The following is a 20,422-nucleotide window of genomic DNA, read 5'->3' on the forward strand; positions in this document are numbered from 1 at the left end:
AATTATTCCAGTGGAATGCAAATGTAATTCCAGTGGTATTTTGAACACACAAACTGATTACTGTGGATTCATTATTATTCGTTGGATACCAATTTTCGTGGATTTTGTGGGTACAGGTGAACCACGAAATTAAATGTTCAACGAATGACAAATTGTTTATAGGCTTGTATACAGACTTCGACAAAACCACGAAATTAAATATCCACGAACATGCAAGTTTTCCTTAATCCACGAAAATTAGTAACCACGAAAATAAATGAATTCACAGTAACTAATATAAAAATTATGTGTCAGATATAAACTTCTCTTCCTTTCTGTAATTTAAAACTAGCTGTCTCTGTACTTCCAACTAGAATTGCCGAATAAAGGTACTCAAATGGAGTCTGCATGAAATCTGTTTCATATCATTGCTGGCAGCTCATATTTAATCCCCTAACAGTGCAAAAATATCCACAAAGAATCAATTGTTCAAGAGGTATTAATGATTCTATGAAGCAATAAATTCAATAGAAACAGTATTATGCATATATATTATATATATCATAATCTTACATTCATTGGAAGCCTAAACTCAAATTAAGTACCCCCCTTTTTTATCCCTTGAAGATAAAACTGGCGACCTATAATTTTCACCAAGTTAATTTACACAATTTAATTTATACATATCAGATTATCATATACCATTTACATGTCAGATTTATGTCTGTTGTCAGTCTGTTATGAATGTGACAACAATATATATATTCATTACATTAAATTGATTAATTGTCTGTCAAAACTTTCTGATGTTTTGCTCAGATTAAAATCCTAAATGTTTTATAGTGCCTCAACAAATTGTTTTTTATAATTATCATATGTAAAATCAAATACTTATCTGAAAACATTTGCGTTTGGATTCTCCATTTTGTTTATCCAGCGTAATCATATTTTGATGACGTATGTCAGTGCGTTTACGTCAAGGTGTCAATCTCGCCCCATATAATATCGGCCCAAAGTTGATTCGTCCCCGTAACGGTATTCCAGTGAAACTTCCCAACGACCACAAAAAAGGCTTATTTGCGGGGGTTGCCGGTTTGTTGAAATTTGAAATCACCAAGAGTTACTTCCCTTTAATATGGGTGTTTGAGAATATTTGAAAATGTATTTTACCTTAATCAAAATATACGTTTTCCTTTGTGAATTTTAGTTTTGTAAATAATATCTATCGTAAAATACAGCTACAACTTCTATTTCACTTATTTGAAAAAAAAATATTTTGCAGGAATAAAAAATAGAAATACCATACATTAATGATATACCGTAGAAAGGCTTGTATAGTTCGCAGTGGTACATAGTCCGCACCCCCTTCTCCCCACGAAATTTTAGGAAAAAAAACTTTTTGTAACTGTTAGAAAAGGTCTAATGAAACTCCGGTAATTTCAAATCCTGTGCGGTCGTTTGCGGTATTTTCTTGGAAAAACCTGTTTTCCATCATCAAACAGAAGCTGAAACTGCTTGTTAATGATTCTAGAACGCTTCATGATTGTTAAAATAAGTTTAATTCACTTAAAAAACAATTTAGAAACTTGTGTATGTTTAAACAGGAAGTTTAAAAAGCACGTGTAAAAGAAGAAATTAACCGGTGAGAGTCGAAATCCGTACATAACAGATATCACTATAATACGACTTTGAAAGCAAAACAGTTCCATCCTTTTGTAAAACAGTCTTTAATATATCTATCACATTAATGTTTGAAGGGTCTTAAGCTAATACAAACCATATTAGTCAGTATGAAACACCAAAACGGAACGAACAATAACCGATTTCGTTTTGTAGTTTACAAATTCTAAGCTGGTTTACGGTTGTCTTTTTCACTATGTTTGTATCGTTTCAATCGAGCAGATACCAGTTTATTTCAACCAATGCATTGAAAAGAAACGAGAAATTTGTAATGAAAGGTTTAGTTTTTATATTTATCAGTATTAATTTGATATTGAATAGAAATAACTTATTAATATGGATGAGTTAAAATTATTAGTTTGAAAATGATAAGAGCGCCCTCTACAATAGAAATAACAAAGATGGCGGAACGTAAACAAACCACCTCGACCGCGAAATTGAAATTTTTCTCTTATTTCTTGCTTATTGTACTCTATAGTCCGCACCCCGTCTGGAAGGTCCAATTTTGGAGAATAAAACCGCGGACTATACAAGCCTTTCTACGGTATCACAAATAATTAGTTAAAATGTTCTACTGACCCACAATTAACTGACCGTGCAAGGACTGTATAGCCAGTCTGGGTCTTTAAAAACTTCCATTTGTTATTGACCCACAGTCTAATCAGTATTCACGATACTGTTTCATAATTACCTGTACGTAAGTGTGCTGTAAGTGTAATTGTTACAAACTGTCATAACACAATGAAAGAAGGTATTGAAACTAAATTGACAGGTGAACAGTAATCACAGCCTCGGAGTATTCAGTTGACCTGATTGACCGGACGATCTGAAGGTTACATTACAAATGATACGTACTGATCAGTGATTTCAGATTACAAGGCCCGTTTTATGAGGATGAATTTTATTGATTTTAATTATTTTAATTATTTAAATACAAAAATACCGGCCAGTTCCCGATTTCAAGGAATAACCATTTAATTAAACGCAAATCTGCTGGGTCTTCTTGATTTGGCCGGTATGGTGGGAGAACTGTATTCAGATCGAGAAATTTCAATGTATAAGAAACAAATTAGAGTGTTGCATTAACTTTTTTCAACAGAATGGCAATTTTATTTTTTGGCTTTGCACGTTGCTGCAGAAGGTGTCAAAGCAACAATTAAATAGCCTTTCAAGACATCATAATTATTTGGACTAGGTACAAATGAATTGTACTGATAATAGCTATTAGAATTTAATATAAGTACTTTTTTCTACCAAAAATAATGCCCATCAGTATCTTAATGATAAATCACGCAACCCTGCTTTTAATTTTTGAAAACAATCTTTTAAAGTGCACTCAAGATTTGTTCATGGTTTTTCATCACTAAATTATCAAACTACTCATGAGCTTTTTTTATGTACACTTGGTTTTCCAAAGTATTTTAATATCATGAAAATAGTTATAAATGCATGTATATATTTAAATCAAGGAACAATGTATTCCAGTGGAATTACAGTTGTAAAATTTTCCAAAGTCATTATTACAGTGGAATTACAGTGGTAAAATATTCTCCATATTTTGCTAATAAATGAACTGATTTTTTGGCAGTCAACATTATACTTTTACACTGGTAGCAGCAAAGTCGGGCGAGGGACACGGTTCCCAAGGATCCCTTTCGAACTTTTTGTTAATGAGTTGCTCCCACTTGAATGAAAAAAAATCAAAATTTTCGACACTGGGATACATTTTGCTGGCTTTAGAAGGGAGATAACTGATCACCAGGACAAATAACACTTAATATTATGTCAGCATGGACATGTGAGCATATTACACAATTGCAAATGAAGATCATCAGACTTTATATATCACCAACGCTTGTCACATATTTATAACACCTGCACTGATAATGTGTGCATGTTCCAGTAGATTTCACATATATAATATATAATTCATTATACAGATTTCATACATTTATTAAACAGATAAATTAAGCAAACTTTTGGGTGGACATATGAATGAAGTTAATTAGTTAATTATATTTTCTGTAGCATGTTTTAAGTATTTTAACCTTTCATTTCTTTAATTCTTATTGCTCAATCATTTGATTGGCCGAGTTTTATTTTCAATATGTTCAAAATGTTTGAAAATGTTACTATCCAAGTGCATTTGTATCGAATCATGCAAAACGAATAATTAAAAAGTATCGGGATTGGCACGATTATGAAAGTAGATATGCATCAATCTGATTTTACACAATGTTGTAAAAGTATTTTTATTTTTGAATATCATTATTTTGCAGATTTCATAGATAATTTCAATATTTCAAATCCCAATGCAAAGACTTTATTCCATCAATGTATTATGTGTAAAACTAGAAAGACAATTTGAAAATCCCTCGACTAGGGATTTTTCACATAAATGAAATATATATATCCAAAAATAAAAATCATTTATAAAATTCATTATTCAAATAGATTTCTTTAAAGTTGATACTTTGTGGTAATTTAAAAATGAAATTCAGAAATAAATGTATTTTCAAATTGCATGAATTAGTTAATTTCATAAATAGATGCATTCAAAATAATTAAGGATAAGAATATAGCATTCTATAGTATGTATTTATATTGAGGAGAAAATAAGTTGTGTTATTGCATGATTTTTATTTAGTTTTTGAATTTTAGACATCTTTGAAATGGAAAACGGTAAGAATCGTCCTTGTAGATTAGAATGTTGTCCTATTGTAAAAAGTGTGCTGTCAGATGTTCTGGAATATTGGTAAACATCAAATAATAATGAATTCACAGTATATGGTCAAAAGAACCTGTTAACCTGAACATTTTGCAGGGGTTAATTTTCTTTTATTTTCCTGATCATGTAAAATGCATGAATCGCTTTTTGTAGAAAGGAACAATATTGGCATGACGTACTAACTAATGGTTTGATGCATGATTTTAACCCCTGCCCAAAAAAGTGAATGCATTGAAATTGCTTAAATTATCACACTTGCAGTAAGTTGAACTTACCAATGAGACAAGGATTCATACAGTTGAACAAGCACTCACATTGTTGCTGCAGTGATTGCACCATAATTTGAAGAAAAAACTATTAATATAGATGGTAGTTAGGCAAGATTTTGTTATGCTCAACCTTAATTTTGAAGGTTTATAGGAACAAAAGAGTGTTAAAAAATTGTAGTTTGAACAAAATCTGACAGCACATTTTCCAGATACTGAATAAATATGTCAGGATCTCTAGATGGTTTTATCACCATCAAGTTTAGAATTGACTCCCTTTTGCCATCTGGAAATCCTGGTATCAAGAAAATTGTGGTGGATTCTGTAGTATTGTTTTTATTTATCAGTTTGTTTTGTTGTATTATATATAGATTAGTATTTTTAGCATTATATAGAGTAGTAGTAGTGGTAGTATCTTGTTTTAGTTATTTTGACTGCATGATATATCTTTTCATAATTATAGTTCTATTTGTCTTGGGTATATGGAATTTTAAAGGACGTTTACAGAGTTCTCGAAAGTGCAATTTTGGTATTTTGCAATAAAAATAGCAGATTTTCATCAAGGACCATTACGGGAAAAAAAGATTTCAGGAAATCTGCATTTAAATTTAATCTGATTAAAATAAAGATCCTGTGTCAACTCTTTGCTTACAAGGATCGGACAGCACTTGGTTCTACTTTCTGTTCTGGTGACTATACATCAGCCAATGAAATTTCAGCCTTCAAATTGTTGAAGGTGTGTATCATTATGACAAAACCAGAGGATCCTGAAAGCTTTTTAAAACAGAAAGTAGAATAGAGCATTGTCAGATTCTTGCAAGCGCTCAGGTAGATTTGTAGGTAAATTACTCTTACACATGATATCTAAACCATTAACCCAGGTTTACTGTTGGAGGGATTTATTACAGTCTTTCTAGTTTTAAGACCTAGACAAAATGCCTATTTTTGGTTGTTAAAAAATTGGAAGGTAGGTAAAATACACTACAAACCAGTAAAAGTCTGAAATGGCCTATATCTGTACTCGACTACTGATTTTTACTCAACCAGTCTGAATTGGTCTGAAATTTACTTGATAATACTCGACTGTAGTCTGAACCATACTTAACAGTCTGAACTTGTACTCGACCCTTACTCGACCAGTACTTAACCATTTTATACGTGTCTGAACCATGCTCGACCTAGTCTGAACCATGCTCAACCTAGTCTGAACCATACTCGACCTAGTCTGAACCATACTTGACCAAGTCTTAACCAACCTAGACCTATTTTTTGTATCTATCTATTGTATTTCATCAATTTAGGAACTGTTTTTAACAACAGCTATTTCCCCTGGCTAGAAATTTGAACAACAATTTGAAATTAAAAATGTATTCAATATAGCATTGAAAACAAAATTTCACAATAAACATAATATAACTTCATCACCATATTCATCAACACTTATATACATACATATATATCACCTTTAAAATAAAAATAAAACAAGCTGATCATATAATCTCAAAACTGAATTGTGACTAATATTTTCAATGTTATTCAAAATTTTTTGAATGATTCAGATATATTTTATGGTTACTGGACAATTTTCACCATTAACTTAAGCCTCGTATAAATTTATGGTGTCAGTTGAGTTTAGTTAATAATGCAGTGAACATTTTTTTTATTAAAATATATATAAAATAGCATATAAAGCAACTTAATAAATTTAAAAAATGACACCTTTGTTTTGTTAAACCAAGAATTTAATATAATCATGATAATAGAACTTCTATAATAATCCTGTGATAAACTTTTAAAAAAGGAAATGCGTTCCAAAGTTAACAGTAAAAATTTATTTCAATTAAATTTAAATAATTTGTGTCAAAATTAAAGACATGGCATACAAGAAGCACTTTAATAAGGTTGAATTACCTCAGTACATGTGTGTTTTACAGGTAAAAAGAGAGCCCTATTTTTCTTAAACTTGTGTATTACTTATCTAGTGGATTCAAAAGGCCTTGCGATTTAAATTTCACAGGATGTTGCAATTTTGAATGAATGTTATTTAGAATTTAATACTCTCTGACCAGGTGTGATCTTTTTCATGAGTTTGCCCCAAGCAGGAGGTATTACTTTATACTTGACCACTAATCAGAAGAACAATTTTATTAATTTCTTTAATTTTTATCCCTTTTTATACGCCCGTCAAATTTTTGACGGGACGTATTATGGTATACAAATGTCCGGCATCCGTCCGGCATCCGTCCGTCTGTCTGTCCGTCCGTCGTCTGTCTGTCCGGCGTAAACATGTCGCACCGTAACTTGAGAATGACTTATCCAAATTTCATGAAACTTAACATAGTTGTTTCTTATGATGGTCAAACGATCTGTATACTTTTTGGTGAAAATAAGATTAAAACTTTTTGAGTTACGGGACTTAGTAACTAAAACAGGTGTGAGTTTTTTTTCACATGTCGCGCCGTATCTCAAAAACAATTTTATGATTATTGCTTAAAACTTTACACACTTCTTAGTTATATTATTCTTAAGATCTGTATACTTTTTGGTGATGATTCAAAATTTTATTTTAGAGATATTGAGTATTTTGTTAAAAAAGGGGGAGGGGTTTTTCACATGTCTCCCCGTATCTCAAAAACAGTTTATGATTATTGCTTAAAACTTTACACACTTCTTAGTTATATTAACCTTAAGATCTGTATACTTTTTGGTGATGATTCAAAATTTTATTTTTGAGTGATTGAGTATTTTGTAAAAAAAGGGGGAGGGGTTTTTCACATGTCGCGCCGTATCTCAAAAACGATTTATGGTTATTGCTTAAAATTTTACACACTTCTTAGTTATATTAATCTAAAGATCTGTATACTCTTTGGTTTTGATTTAAAATTTTATTTTTGACATATTGATTTTTTTTTTTTAAAAGGGGGGGTTTTCACATGTCGCACAGTATCTCAAAAACGATTTATGATTATTGCTGAAAATTTTACACACTTCTTAGTTATATTAATCTAAAGATCTGTATACTTTTTGGTTTTGATTCAAAATTTTATTTTAGAGATATTGAGTTTTTTGTAAAAAAAAAGAGGGTTTTCGCATGTCACGCCGTATGTCAGAAACTATTTATGCTTATTGCATAAAAATTCACACACAAGACGATGGGCGTATCATGCGTTCATGGCGCAGCTGTTTATTGATATATATTGTATACAAGTAATAGCTTTTCAAAAAAAGGCTAGCCGTCTCTTAGCTGATGAAAATGGAAAGTGTTCTCGCTTTGTAGATTAATTCATTCAGAATAGTCTTGCATATCAATCAACAAATTTTACCACTCACGTGAGGTCACACGTTATGAAGTAGTATATCGTTTAACGTTGTGTGTGTTTACAAAACTCCAGAAGATTCGGCTATTTATAGATAAAAGTTTCCTGTGTACCAATCTCATGAATATGCATGATTAATGACCAGGCAAAATCTAATTGCTAAAATAGAGAGGACAAATCCGATACTCTACGGGATTGAAAGACATTTACTAGGTTTGGATTGTCCTAACCAATCAACAAACTTTGATTATTCACGTCTGGTAATATCTTCCAATCAGGTAGTAAGAGGCATTCACGCACTGACTGTCCATCATTCAATTCTTAATAACGTCTCCCAGGAGATGTTAATAATATATCCCAAATTATAATAATAGATATATTTCTAAAATAAGGTTAAATAATTTCAGTGATTTTTGTTGGCTGTTGTTACCTCATTAAAAAGATAATTATATAACTATTGTACATTTTTTGTATTTAACCATGAAACCTATGTAATTTTTATTTAGGAATTTAGGAAAATTAATTTAAAAAAAAAACACATGCCAAACAAGAAGCACCTTAATAAGGTTTAATTACCCTCAGTATAGGTGTGGTTTTTAGGTAACAGAAAATCTTTTTTTAACAAAACTCTAAAACTTTAAAATTAATATAATTAAATTATTATATAAGATAATTTGATTTAACTATCTATTCGATAAATCTGAGAATCATGTAAGAATGTAAAAATCTGTTTTTTATAATATATCTTTATTTTATTGTGGCTGTTGTCATGTCAGTTAAAAAGAAATTTATTTTAACAGTTGAAATTTAAAAAAAGTAGAGGTTATTTGGTCAAGTATGGTTCAGACTAGTCAAGTATTGTTCAGACCTTTGGTCGAGTATGGTTTAGACTGAAAAAATTTGGTCGAGAATGGGTTCAGACTGTTTCAGACTGGTCGAGTAATAGTTCAGACTATTTTCAATGGCAAAGATAAGGGTCAAGTACAAATCAGTACAGTCGAGTACAGATATAGGCCATTTCAGACTTTTACTGGTTTGTAGTGATAGTTTCAATAATATTTCATATAGTATTTAAATAAATATAAAGATGACTATGTTTTTTTTTAAATTCAATAATGGTACACTGTAAATTCAGAAATGCTTACTAAATTTTCATTATTGCCTAAAGAGTGAAGCAATAGGTTTCACAAAAATGAAAGCTCCCATTTTAAATTTTGAAAGCATTATTTGTATGCAGAATTTCCTGAAATCACAATCTCAAATTTGTGTCCCATTGTTTGAATAATCGCGATTATAAATGCACATGCACAAGGATTGATTGATTGTTGATGTTTAACGCCACTTTCAGCACCCTTTGCTATAGTTTTTTATTGGAGGAAGCCAGGGAACCATCAACCCTATGGAGGAATACTAGCAATCCTAGATGGTTAAGATTGTAGTCAAATCCCCCTTGACATAGGCGGGGTTATAACTTGTTAACTTAGTTTTGACAGGCTAGTGATTACTAGATGGACCACATGGCCATAGAAATTTGCATAAATTTCTGAATTTATATTATGCAGTACTTGTTCAAAGTTTGCTGAGTAAATAAAAAATCAAAGGCTCATGACTTCTTTTAATTTTCACTTTTACATGGCATATTATAATTTTATTCCTTGGAATAGAATTTTTTCCATTGATTTCCCCCGATAAGTAACTTTATAAATAATTTTTACTATGAAAGTTTACTATTCATTAGTATAGAGGCTTTTTAGTTATACCAGTAAACATTAAAGCATATTCATTAGAATAATGGCTTTTCTTTAAAAAATGTAAATTAAATAATCACATTGGTTTTCTTAAAGCAGGAATATATAAGACATAAGACTACCACACAACATGAACAATAGATTTATTATATTCAACTTGCATGTTTAGATTAAAAAAATGGCAAAAAGATCCAAAAAAAATTATTCTCCTTGAATTCAAAGAGAATCGGTACCCCACACAAAATTGAATCCACAGCAATATACCTGATATAGGAATGGAGAAGACATTACTTAGTTGTAAAATGTGTGTCTCATCGGTTTGTTTAATTTTTGAACAATAAAATATTTTTATACTGAAGAAATTGAATTAATGCTCTGTCTGTTTTCTACAGGTTCAGGTGATTCCTTGGGTTCTTAGTGATAGCAATTACGTCCGCCAACCGTCCCAGCGTCTAGACTCCAACAAGACCGTATTTGTAGGAGCACTCCATGGAATGATGAATGCAGAGGCACTGGGATGCATCATGAATGATCTCTTTGGAAATGTAGTGTATGGCGGTATAGACACTGATAAACATAAATATCCAATTGGTAGTGGACGTGTGACATTTAACAGTAAAAAGAGTTATATGAAAGCTGTTCAAGCTGCTTTTGTAGAAATCAAAACTCCAAAGTTTACAAAAAAGGTAAATATAAACTAATAGTTTTCTTAAAACGTAAATATAATTTAACAGAATAAATCCTGTACTTATAGGAGACCCTGTTCTTTAGGGTTAGAGATTGTTTTAGGTTAATTTAAGTTTTTGAGGGTATGGGTCAGTTTTAGGGTTAAGCTTTGGTACCCTAAAATAAATTGAAGGTTGACCTCTTCACTAGAATTATTTGTAATAGTGGTCTCCCAATACTATACTTCCTCTGCTTATTAGGAAAAAAGAGTATGAAGTATACATATATTAGTTCTATAAAATGATGGGATCTAAACAATATAGAGTTACTGTGGATTCATTTATTTTCGTGGGTACCAATTTTCGTGGATTCAGGAAAACTTACATGTTCGTGGATATTTAATTTCGTGGTTTGGCCGAAGTCTGCATACAAGCCTATAGAAAATTTGTTGTTCGTTGAACATTTAATTTCGTGATTTACCTGTACCCACAAAATCCACAAAAATTGGTATCCAACGAATAATAATGAGTCGACAGTATCTTATTTTGATTCTTGTATCTGGAACACTTCCTAAAACTATGACCTTATTTTGATGAAACTTTCACAAAATCTAAAGTATTGTATTGCATTGCGAATCCATAATTAATTTATGATCCAAATGATTTCTTTTAATTTCAATAGTAAAATATGAAATTTTCTATTCTTCAAAATGAGTAATCGCCAGTAATCCTCCTAAAACAATGACCTACTTTTGGATGAAAATTTAATAGAATATGCCTCTTTTTACTATTTTTCTACAAATGGGAAAGGAGTAAGTTCGGTAAAGGCCATATCGTTCTAAGCTGATGGAAATTTACTCGTTATCATTGAATTTTCGTTGAAAATCAAAATGAGTGCTCTCAGCATAGATGCCAAGCATTATGATTTGTCCGTAAATGTTACAAATTTTGGACAAAAATTACATTGTTACAATTACCAGTCTATTTGTTACGGATTCACGTTCATTACATGTCCAGAACAGTTCTCCGTTTATATATCCTTTTTATCATTGTGATTTTTGTTAGAATTCTGTAACATTAAGCAATTGGGTTTCTCAGGACTATCTACCAGTATAAAAAAGATCTCTCCATTTCTTGTTCAATTTCAAATAATTAATGCAATGTCTGGTGGAACAATTAAATTTCTAAAGCAAGGAAAGAAAACTCGGAATAACGAAATCGGAAACCGGAACATTATGCCTTTTGCATATATTGTGAACAAGACTTGTGCGATGGTCGGTGTTCCTCACTTGCTAATCAACTTTAAATCGTAGTTCTGATAAATAAAGGAAATCAATTATTTGTCACTGTGTGCCAATCCCAAGGGTGACTGGGTAATTTGAATATGCTCACTACAGGTCTTCTTCCGACCGGCAGTGAACCCTTGCTAATGTGGGGCGTCTGTTTGGCTGTGCAGGATGTACAAGTACGCAGCCACGTCTGGTTAGAATAGGAAATTAAAATCCTATGCCTCGTGTAGAAAAGAATGTCATGCTCTCTGCACGTTGAGAACCATTTTAACAATTCTTTGAGGGATCCGTAGGTGGCCTGTTGCAATGCAAAATAGCTGTCCCATATCCAATATACCCTCATTTTCCAGTGGCAGTCTAAATTTCCCCAACCTGCACCCCAGAAGGCCTCTATTAAAGGACCTACCTATTGTATTTATTGTTAATTTGTTCTCATCATGAACAATCATGAAATATTTGCCACTGGACAATAAGCAACCAATACTCAATCAATGATATCACTGTGTGCTTAGTTGTTCATATGATGATTATAAAATTTTACAAAGAAAATACTGTTACTGAAAAATGACACAAATTACTGATTGCATCAAAAGGCGGTTGGCATCTATGTATCAGTGACATCCTGCATAGGATGCAAGTACGTAAATTTTCAACAAAAAAACATATTTCCTATCTAGTTATGAGAAATTGTGATATTGGTCAATAAATCCTAATTTCAAATTGTAGCTGGATATAGGGGCCATTTTAGGGCCTTATCGAACCTACTCCTTTGTAATTTTATGCAATGTTATGAATTTCAGATTCAAATTGACCCATATTTGGAAGACTCCATGTGTAGTTCATGTGGAATACAACAAGGACCATACTTTTGTCGTGAAATGGTATGCTTTAAGTATTTCTGTAGGACTTGCTGGTATTGGCAGCATGCTTTGGATAGTCTACGTCACCACAAGCCGGTCACTAGGAATACAAAGACATCAAATATCATTGCTGCTGCTTCTATGTAAGATATAGTCCTAATATGTGGGGGTTGTTATAAAAATAAGATGTGGTATGATTGCCAATGAGACAACTCTCCACAAGAGACCAAATGACACAGAAATTAACAACCATAGGTCACGTTATGGCCAGTTTAGGGCAGTGAGCCATCTACTGTTCTTGAGTTATGTTCTTTTTTAACTTGAAAAATTGCAAAGCTTGAGTGGGGGCATTTGTGTCCTCATACACATTCTTTTATTTTAACACACAATAGCCATGTAATGGGTAACATTTTTCTAGGAAACTACAAATAAGACCTTCCTCAAATTTGTTATCAGGCTTTATGTGAACATGTTATACCATGTAAGGCAATTTCATATCCATTTCTTTTCAACATCTAGTTTGGTGGGCTCAACTCCAATCTTAATTGACTAGGATTGTCAGTTTTCCTACCGAAGACCGTGGTTCTTTACGGGCACTCCGACCTCCTCCACCAATAAAAACTGACTGCAAGGAAATAACACAAAAGTGCTGAAAGTGGCGTTAAATACCAATAAATTAATCAATCAACATCCTGTTTACTGAACATTAAATGGGGGATTTTATTTTATAAGCAATAGCTAAGTTCTACTGTTATACCGTACGAAGTAGCCAGGCTTTCCCATTTGACCTTGAAAACTAGAAAAAGCCTGGCATACTGTGTCAATTGTTGTAAGCCAGGAAATGCCCTTGAAATTTGCTAAAAATGGTGAAACCAAAGAAAAAACCCATGAATTTCTTAAGATGGGTAGCTTGTTTTAAAATTCATGTTATTTCCCTTTAGCTATACTTAACTGATGGCAGTTCAAGATAAAATCTGCACTGCACTATAATTTCTGTTCAGGGAGGCTTGTCGAAAGTAACTAATAGTTTTTCATCTATATCTTATGATACCAGCTTTGAGCCCTTGAGACCTACTGGGAAAACCCTTTAATTGTTGTTTCAAAAAGAATGGGAACCCTTAGTTGTTCAGTTTCCATTTCTGATGATGACTTAAATTGACAGGAATTTGAGGTGGTTTATTATCTCCCATTATTTTCCCCTAGTGGTAGTATATGGAATGATTGTAAGGTGTACATGTCCAACTGGTAGGTGTCATCTGACCTTTACCTCATTTTCATGGTTCAGTGGTCAAAGTTAAGTTTTTGAGTTTTGGTCTTTTTTTCTAATACTATGTGCAATAGGTCAACTATATTTGGTGTATGGAAATATTTTATGATGTACATGTCAGTCTTGCAGGTTTTATTTGACCTGAACCTCATTTTCACAGTTCATTTCTCAGTGTTAAGTTTTTGTGTTTTGGTCTGTTTTTCTTCAACTATAAGCAATAGATTAACTATATTTGTTGTATGGAAGGATTGTAAGGTGTATATGTCTGTCTGGCAGGTATCATCTGACCTTGACTTCATTTTCATGGTTCATTGGTCAATGTTAAGTTTTCATGGTTAAGTTTGTTTCTTAGATACTATAAGCAATAGCTCAACTATATTTAATGCATAAATTGGTTGTAAGGTGTACATATCTGTCTGGCATGGTTCATCTGACCTTGACCTCATTTTCATGGTTCATTGGTCAATGTTAAGTTTTCTTGGTTAAGACTGTTTCTAAGAAACTATAAGCAATAGGTCAACTATGTTTGTTTTATTGAATGATTATAAGGTGTACATGTATTTCTCGTTTGGTTTATCTGACCTTGACCTCATTTTCTTGGATCATGTTAAGTTTATGTGTTACTTGTAGTAAAGCTTTATATTTAGGACTATCAACATAAAATCAATGGTTAGTAAAGAAGGTGAGACATTTCAGCTTGTGCATTCTTGTTGATGAAGTTGAAGTCCAATCAACTTGAAACTTAGTACACATGTTCCCTATGATATGATCTTTCTAATTTTAATGCCAAATTAGAGTTTTGACCCCAATTTCACGGTCCACTGAACATACAAAATGATAGTGCGAGTAGGGCATCCGTTTACTATGGACACATTCTTGTTCTATTTGATTTGGTATCTTTTTTATTTCAGAAATGGAATAGACATATAAAGACATTTCCCTACGGACAGCAAAGAAACTTGAGTTATTCTGAAGAAATAAGTGCTATATTTGTATAAAGTGCTAAAATGTACAATAGTGCTTTCAGACATTTGGATTCATACTCAACATTTAAGACGGTTACAGAGGTTTTATGTGAATTTTATGAAGAGAAGTAAATAACATCAAAAAAGATTTAATTCTACAACTTAAATTTTTAAATAAATATAACGGTTAACAAAAAGTTCAAGATATTTTATTGGACCCTTGTTTTTTTCTGTTGTCAGATTAAAGAATATCTTTAAGAATTGTTTTAGCTTCAAATTCATAAAAACATAGAAAATTTTAGTTGAAAGTTTAATGAATGAACATTTAAGTTTTAAAACATCATACCTGTTTTGCTCATTTAATGTCGATCATTAAATTTTTAAGAGAAAAATCAAATTGAAATTTGAATTCAATTAAATTTTAGTAATTACTGAAGGAAAATTTAATGTTGAACATTAAATTTTTAATAAATTTTGCAAAGGTCAGAATAGGCTCTTGTTTTAGAATAGGAACAATAACAAGAGAAAATTTAATGTAGATCATTAAACATTTTTTTATTAAAGAAGGAAAGTATTAATAACTTTTTTAAGTATGAAATTAGAGGGAATATAGCTGTTAAATTTTTAAAGAAAGTAAATTTGAGTTTTAGAAATAGATGATTGTGCAATTGTCCTTCATTTAAAGAGATGTACATATTTTATTGTATGTGTAAGATGCAATTTTAAGAATATGAAAGAATTATTTACCAAAGACGTAACTTTTTCTCTTGAAAAACAGAGTACCAATAACGGACATTACAAACCAGTTGAAGATTATTGAGGCATTTTTGAGGTGGTCCATATTTTGTCATTTATATGTACATATGAAAATTTCTTATTTTTCTACATATGTTTGAACTGTTATGATGTAAACGTTCAAAATGGGTTAGTTAAAAAAATATAAAAAAAAATTTGAAAATATGCTGTTTTTTTACTGTTAATGTTATGTTGTTCAGTGTTTAGTATTTTATAACAAATTTGGTCTCGGAGCACCAATTTTTTCTTTTTTTGATATATTTGTATGTATATATATGAATATTTTGTTCAGAGTACCTGACTTAATTTTTAAAATACCATTTAATGGTATATGTTTTTGCTATTCTTGAAGCTCCCTGAAATTCAGAAAAAATGCACATGTAATTTATGTAAAATTTATTCAAATTGAATATTTTATTTAGAATGTGCTGTACAAGTCTAGATTTTTTAAAATGATTTATTTATATCTGAAAACGGAGAGGAAAATTGCAATTGACATTAAAACTTAAAAGTGACACAATGGCTGCCTTCATTATAGAATTTGTATTTTTTGTAACAATATCTAGATGAGTTTTTCCATCACATTTTAATGATCTGATAGAAGATGGATTTAATGGTTCTGACATACAAAAAACAACTCCAATCTTCTCTTTCCCCCTGAAATTTTTGAACTAAATGTAATGCAAGGTGAACAAGAAGCCAACTTTTAGTAAACTGCATGCATTCAAAATGTTAAGGGTCTTTTTAACAGCTCAAAAAGACCAGAATGGGCCTGTTGCATTTTTCAAATATTCTGGTCCATTTATAGTTAAAAATATACAAAATTAATGAAATATACAATTTGTTCTTGTTCTCATAAAATTGATTAACTGCCAAAGGTTGTTATTCTCTCCAGGGACTCCAGCTTCCTCCACCATTAAAAATTGGCCACCAGTCGCAAGGCTCAGCATGCTGAAAGTGGCATTTATAAACTGCATCAATTAATCAATCATTCAATTAAAAATGATGAAGCAAGTATCATTTTTATGAAATCTAGACTTGTTTCATTTTTAGAGTTCTTGACCTAAGGTTCTTTATCCTTTTATTTCATGTGTTGACTTTTTACTGTGATTCTCAAAAATGTAACTTTAATAGTTTTTTAAAATCTTTTCTTTTCTGTAATCTAGATTTTATCCTATTTAAATAAAAAGATTTTGCATATGATAAAAAAAGTTGACAAAATTAATTTAATTAATTAAGATACTAGACATGATAAGCTGGAAATATTTGTAATAGTATAAATTTTGAAAACAGAAAATAAATTCAAAGCTTGCAGTCTGATTACATGAAATTTTCCAACAGTCGGTATTTTAACAAGATCTTTGTCATATGCAATATCTTATATATTTATTTATCTTTGCAGTATTCAAAAATATTTTTATTTCAAGGTACAAGGCTTTGCAATGAATGAATACAAAATAACATGTTAATATTTTTTTTGCAAGTCCAATGAGATTTTAGGCCCGAAGTATGGGGCTCATGAAATTTTGAATGCTGGATCTTTTTAGATTTTCTTTAAATGACATTTTATTCAATTTTGTCTTTCATTGTCATTTAGGATTTGCTATAGTTCTCAAATATTCTTCTTTTAACATAGAATTTTCTTTATATAGTTTAAGAACATTTTAAACATAGGAATATAAGTTTAAGTTGCGTTTTCATAAATGCCAAGAGGATTTTATAAAGCTACAAGAAATGTTTGCATCTATTTATAGATTTTATTGCAGAATTTCTGAAATTTAGCTTAAAACATAGTGTAGTTGTTAGTTTAATGTTGCTTTCTTTTAATTCAGTAATTTTATTTTGCAATGTAACAAGAAAGGAATAGACAATTTTATGTTATTTATAATTTATAAGAAACGGGTAATTTAACATGAAGTTTTACTCTATAAAATGAAAAATGTAATTTTTCTCAGTTGTATCTTAAAAGTTTAAAAGTTTGTATCACTGAGAGAGATAAATGTGTGTTCAAACTCGTTTATATATGTTGAATGGTGAGAATATTTAATTGGATGCAGCTATTTATAATACAAGAGATTGGCAACTAGCCAAAGTCTAGTGATTGCGGCCCTTGAGATTTCATTGAAAGTGTTGAAATTTGAGTTTGAATCTTAGAGCTATTTTCCTAAATCTTGTAGTTTAAAGGTTTGGTTGGCTTGCTTGCTATGTTTGTATAAATGTTTGCTCAAGTACTGTAATTAAGATTGACATCTGCAATCAATAGATAGGCGGGGCTTCAGCTTGTATACATTATACTTAAATGTTATTGGATGTTAAGTATAATGCAGAGTATAAGGTATACAAGCTGAAGCCCTGCCTTATCTATTGATTGCAGATGTCAGTCTTAATTACAATGCTTGAGCAAACATTTATACAAACATAGCAAGCAAGCCAAATAAAACCTTTAAACTACAAGCATTGGGAAAACAACTCTAAAATCTAAAAATTTTAATAATACATGTATACCCTACTAGTATTATTAAGAAATCATTCAGGTTTTGTTGTTTTATTGCATAACGACTATAACAAACAAAAATAACGTATTAATTTCTCCAACCCTATCCCTTTTTCTGTGAAACTTAAATTTTCAATATGTTGATGTTTATTAAATCTTTATTTTACAAAATGCATTTTTATCTATTTTTAATCATATTTGGAGAATTTCTGAAATTGAAAAAAAAAAAGTTGAACTAAGGAATATGTCAGTTTGTTAAGAAGTATATGATTTGAACGTCAAATTGAATTGCCAATCTCTGGTATAATATTTCTCCAAGTAATCTTCTTTTTTGTGTATTGAATAGGTTAAATTTTGCGATGAGTATTAAATTAGAGAGTTTGCTTTTTAAACATGTTTGATAATGTGGTTTATGTCCACACATGTAGTTTTTTCTCATAGGTAATGAATGTAATTTAAGGAATTATTGTGAGGATTTATTTTGCTAATTTCACAATTTTGAAGATTAAATCTTAAATAGATTTGTTCTTTAAAGAAGATCTATATAACTTACAACAAAAAAAGCAAAAATAAAACCTGGCAAACCGGTATTGCATGGCAAAATCTAAACGATGTGATAATAAGCCACTCTACTGTACTATTGAATGACTTTTTGGCAACAAACTTAAAATTAAAACAAAATTGTATTTAAAAAAGGATTTTCTCTTTTGATCAACTTTGGCTGCATACAACTTTTTAAATTTTTTTTATTATTGTTTCATAAAAAATAACCAGATGCTGTTTAAATTTTAGATAATGTAACAAAATAATGAATGTTTCTTTGATCACATCATTCAGAATCATGCATCTCTCAGGCTTAACTCAGAATTTATTTTAAGACTTTCAAAGTAACCAGTTAGAAAAAAACAAAATGTTCAAACAGGTATGTTATTATGGACTGTTTGAATTGAGAACTTATCATTGAGATTATATTTGCTGTTGACATACTCCATTTAGTTGTAAAACGTAATTTTATCATTATTTCGTAGATTTGAGTATGAAATGTGACTATTAATTGTCAGTTCAGTACTGATTGCTAATGCTTAATTAGAATCAAATTTTACTCTTGAAATGGAGAATTTTTGTTACCTTGTCCAATTCAATGCAGTGTTCAATTAACTAGCAGGGAGCTAGGATTTTTTTGTTATTCACTCAGGGAGAAGTCCTGTTTTTGTAATTTTGATATTATTTATTTTGTTTTGCACTGCACTTATTTGAGGCCTTTTGTTTAAAAATATATTTTTGCAAAAATAAAACATTTTTTGCAAAACAGATTGTTGTTAAATATTTTGTACAGCGCAACATGTAGCCAAATTTCCTTGATAGTTGTGACAGTAGGTATTGACTTTCTTTGATACCAATTTTTGTCTCGCTTGTGACATAAGTTGCAGAATGCAAGACATTGGGATTACTATCCGCTGGCAGCGGTCACAGCGTAAACTATTTGTGTACAGCTTTATATTTAGAAGGTAGAAGACCTGGATGCTTCATACCTTGTATGCTGATGCAGTCTTGGCATATGTCCATTGTCATGGACCTTGTTTTTCATGGTACAGTGACTGCTTAGAAAAAAATGCATAGTTCATTTGTCATGTGAAATACTTGCATACTAGACATTTTCGAAAAGTAATCCACACGGACACTTATACCGACACCGATACCTACACTGACTAAAAAAATAGAGGGACCGTATCAAAATGTCAACATACACTAAATGAATTTGATTTAACATTTATAACTATATTAACGAGGTAAATTATGTTTAAAAATAAACGCATAAATTTTAATATGGCGACCCTGCAAATAGGATGGATATCCCATAGAAGAAAAAGACTCTCCTCGTAAAACTTTGTTTGACTCAGCAGAGGTAGAAAATAAATATAAATTCATTATTCTTTAGTTGGTTTTATATAATTTTTAAAATCTGAGCTAGAAACACAAAGTCCTCTCATCAGTTTTGCAATTCTTTTAGTGATGATTTGTGATATTCCAACTGTTTTCTTCTAATTGTCGAACTATACTGATTGACCTTTTTCAAGCAGTCAATTACATTTCATGTAGTTTTTGGGGTAAAATAACCAAAATGGGTATTCATCTTATCAAAAGAGAAAATCTGGTACACCTTTTTACGTTCAAGCGTGTTTGAGTTGACTCTTTTGTCCTGAATACGTATAAAGCAAAAATATTGATACATCAGTCTCGCTTCAGATCCATTATTTTTTTTTATACATTTAGGCTACATTTTGATATAATAACATTACACATTCACAGTACCAAAAACAGGAAATATATGGGTCAAGTGAAATATCTTTCTAACAGAGTAGGTGTGT

At 30.8% G+C, this 20,422-nt stretch overlaps 1 protein-coding gene across 1 annotated transcript in view; it reads left to right on the forward strand.

The window, feature by feature from the left end:
- Nucleotides 1–14,976, forward strand: part of LOC127721577 (cytoplasmic polyadenylation element-binding protein 1-like) — a 43,960-nt gene extending 28,984 nt beyond the window's left edge. Inside the window, exons 10-12 of the mRNA XM_052228350.1 lie at nt 10,111–10,404; nt 12,473–12,675; nt 14,711–14,976. Of these exons, the coding sequence (XP_052084310.1) occupies nt 10,111–10,404; nt 12,473–12,675; nt 14,711–14,729 (516 nt within the window). The 3' untranslated portion in view covers nt 14,730–14,976. The remainder of the gene's footprint in view (nt 1–10,110; nt 10,405–12,472; nt 12,676–14,710) is intronic.
- The last annotated feature ends 5,446 nt before the right edge of the window (nt 14,977–20,422 follow it).

This window comes from Mytilus californianus, unplaced genomic scaffold, assembly GCF_021869535.1.
Source record: "Mytilus californianus isolate M0D057914Y unplaced genomic scaffold, xbMytCali1.0.p SCAF_12, whole genome shotgun sequence".
In the NCBI taxonomy this organism is placed as follows: domain Eukaryota; kingdom Metazoa; phylum Mollusca; class Bivalvia; order Mytilida; family Mytilidae; genus Mytilus; species Mytilus californianus.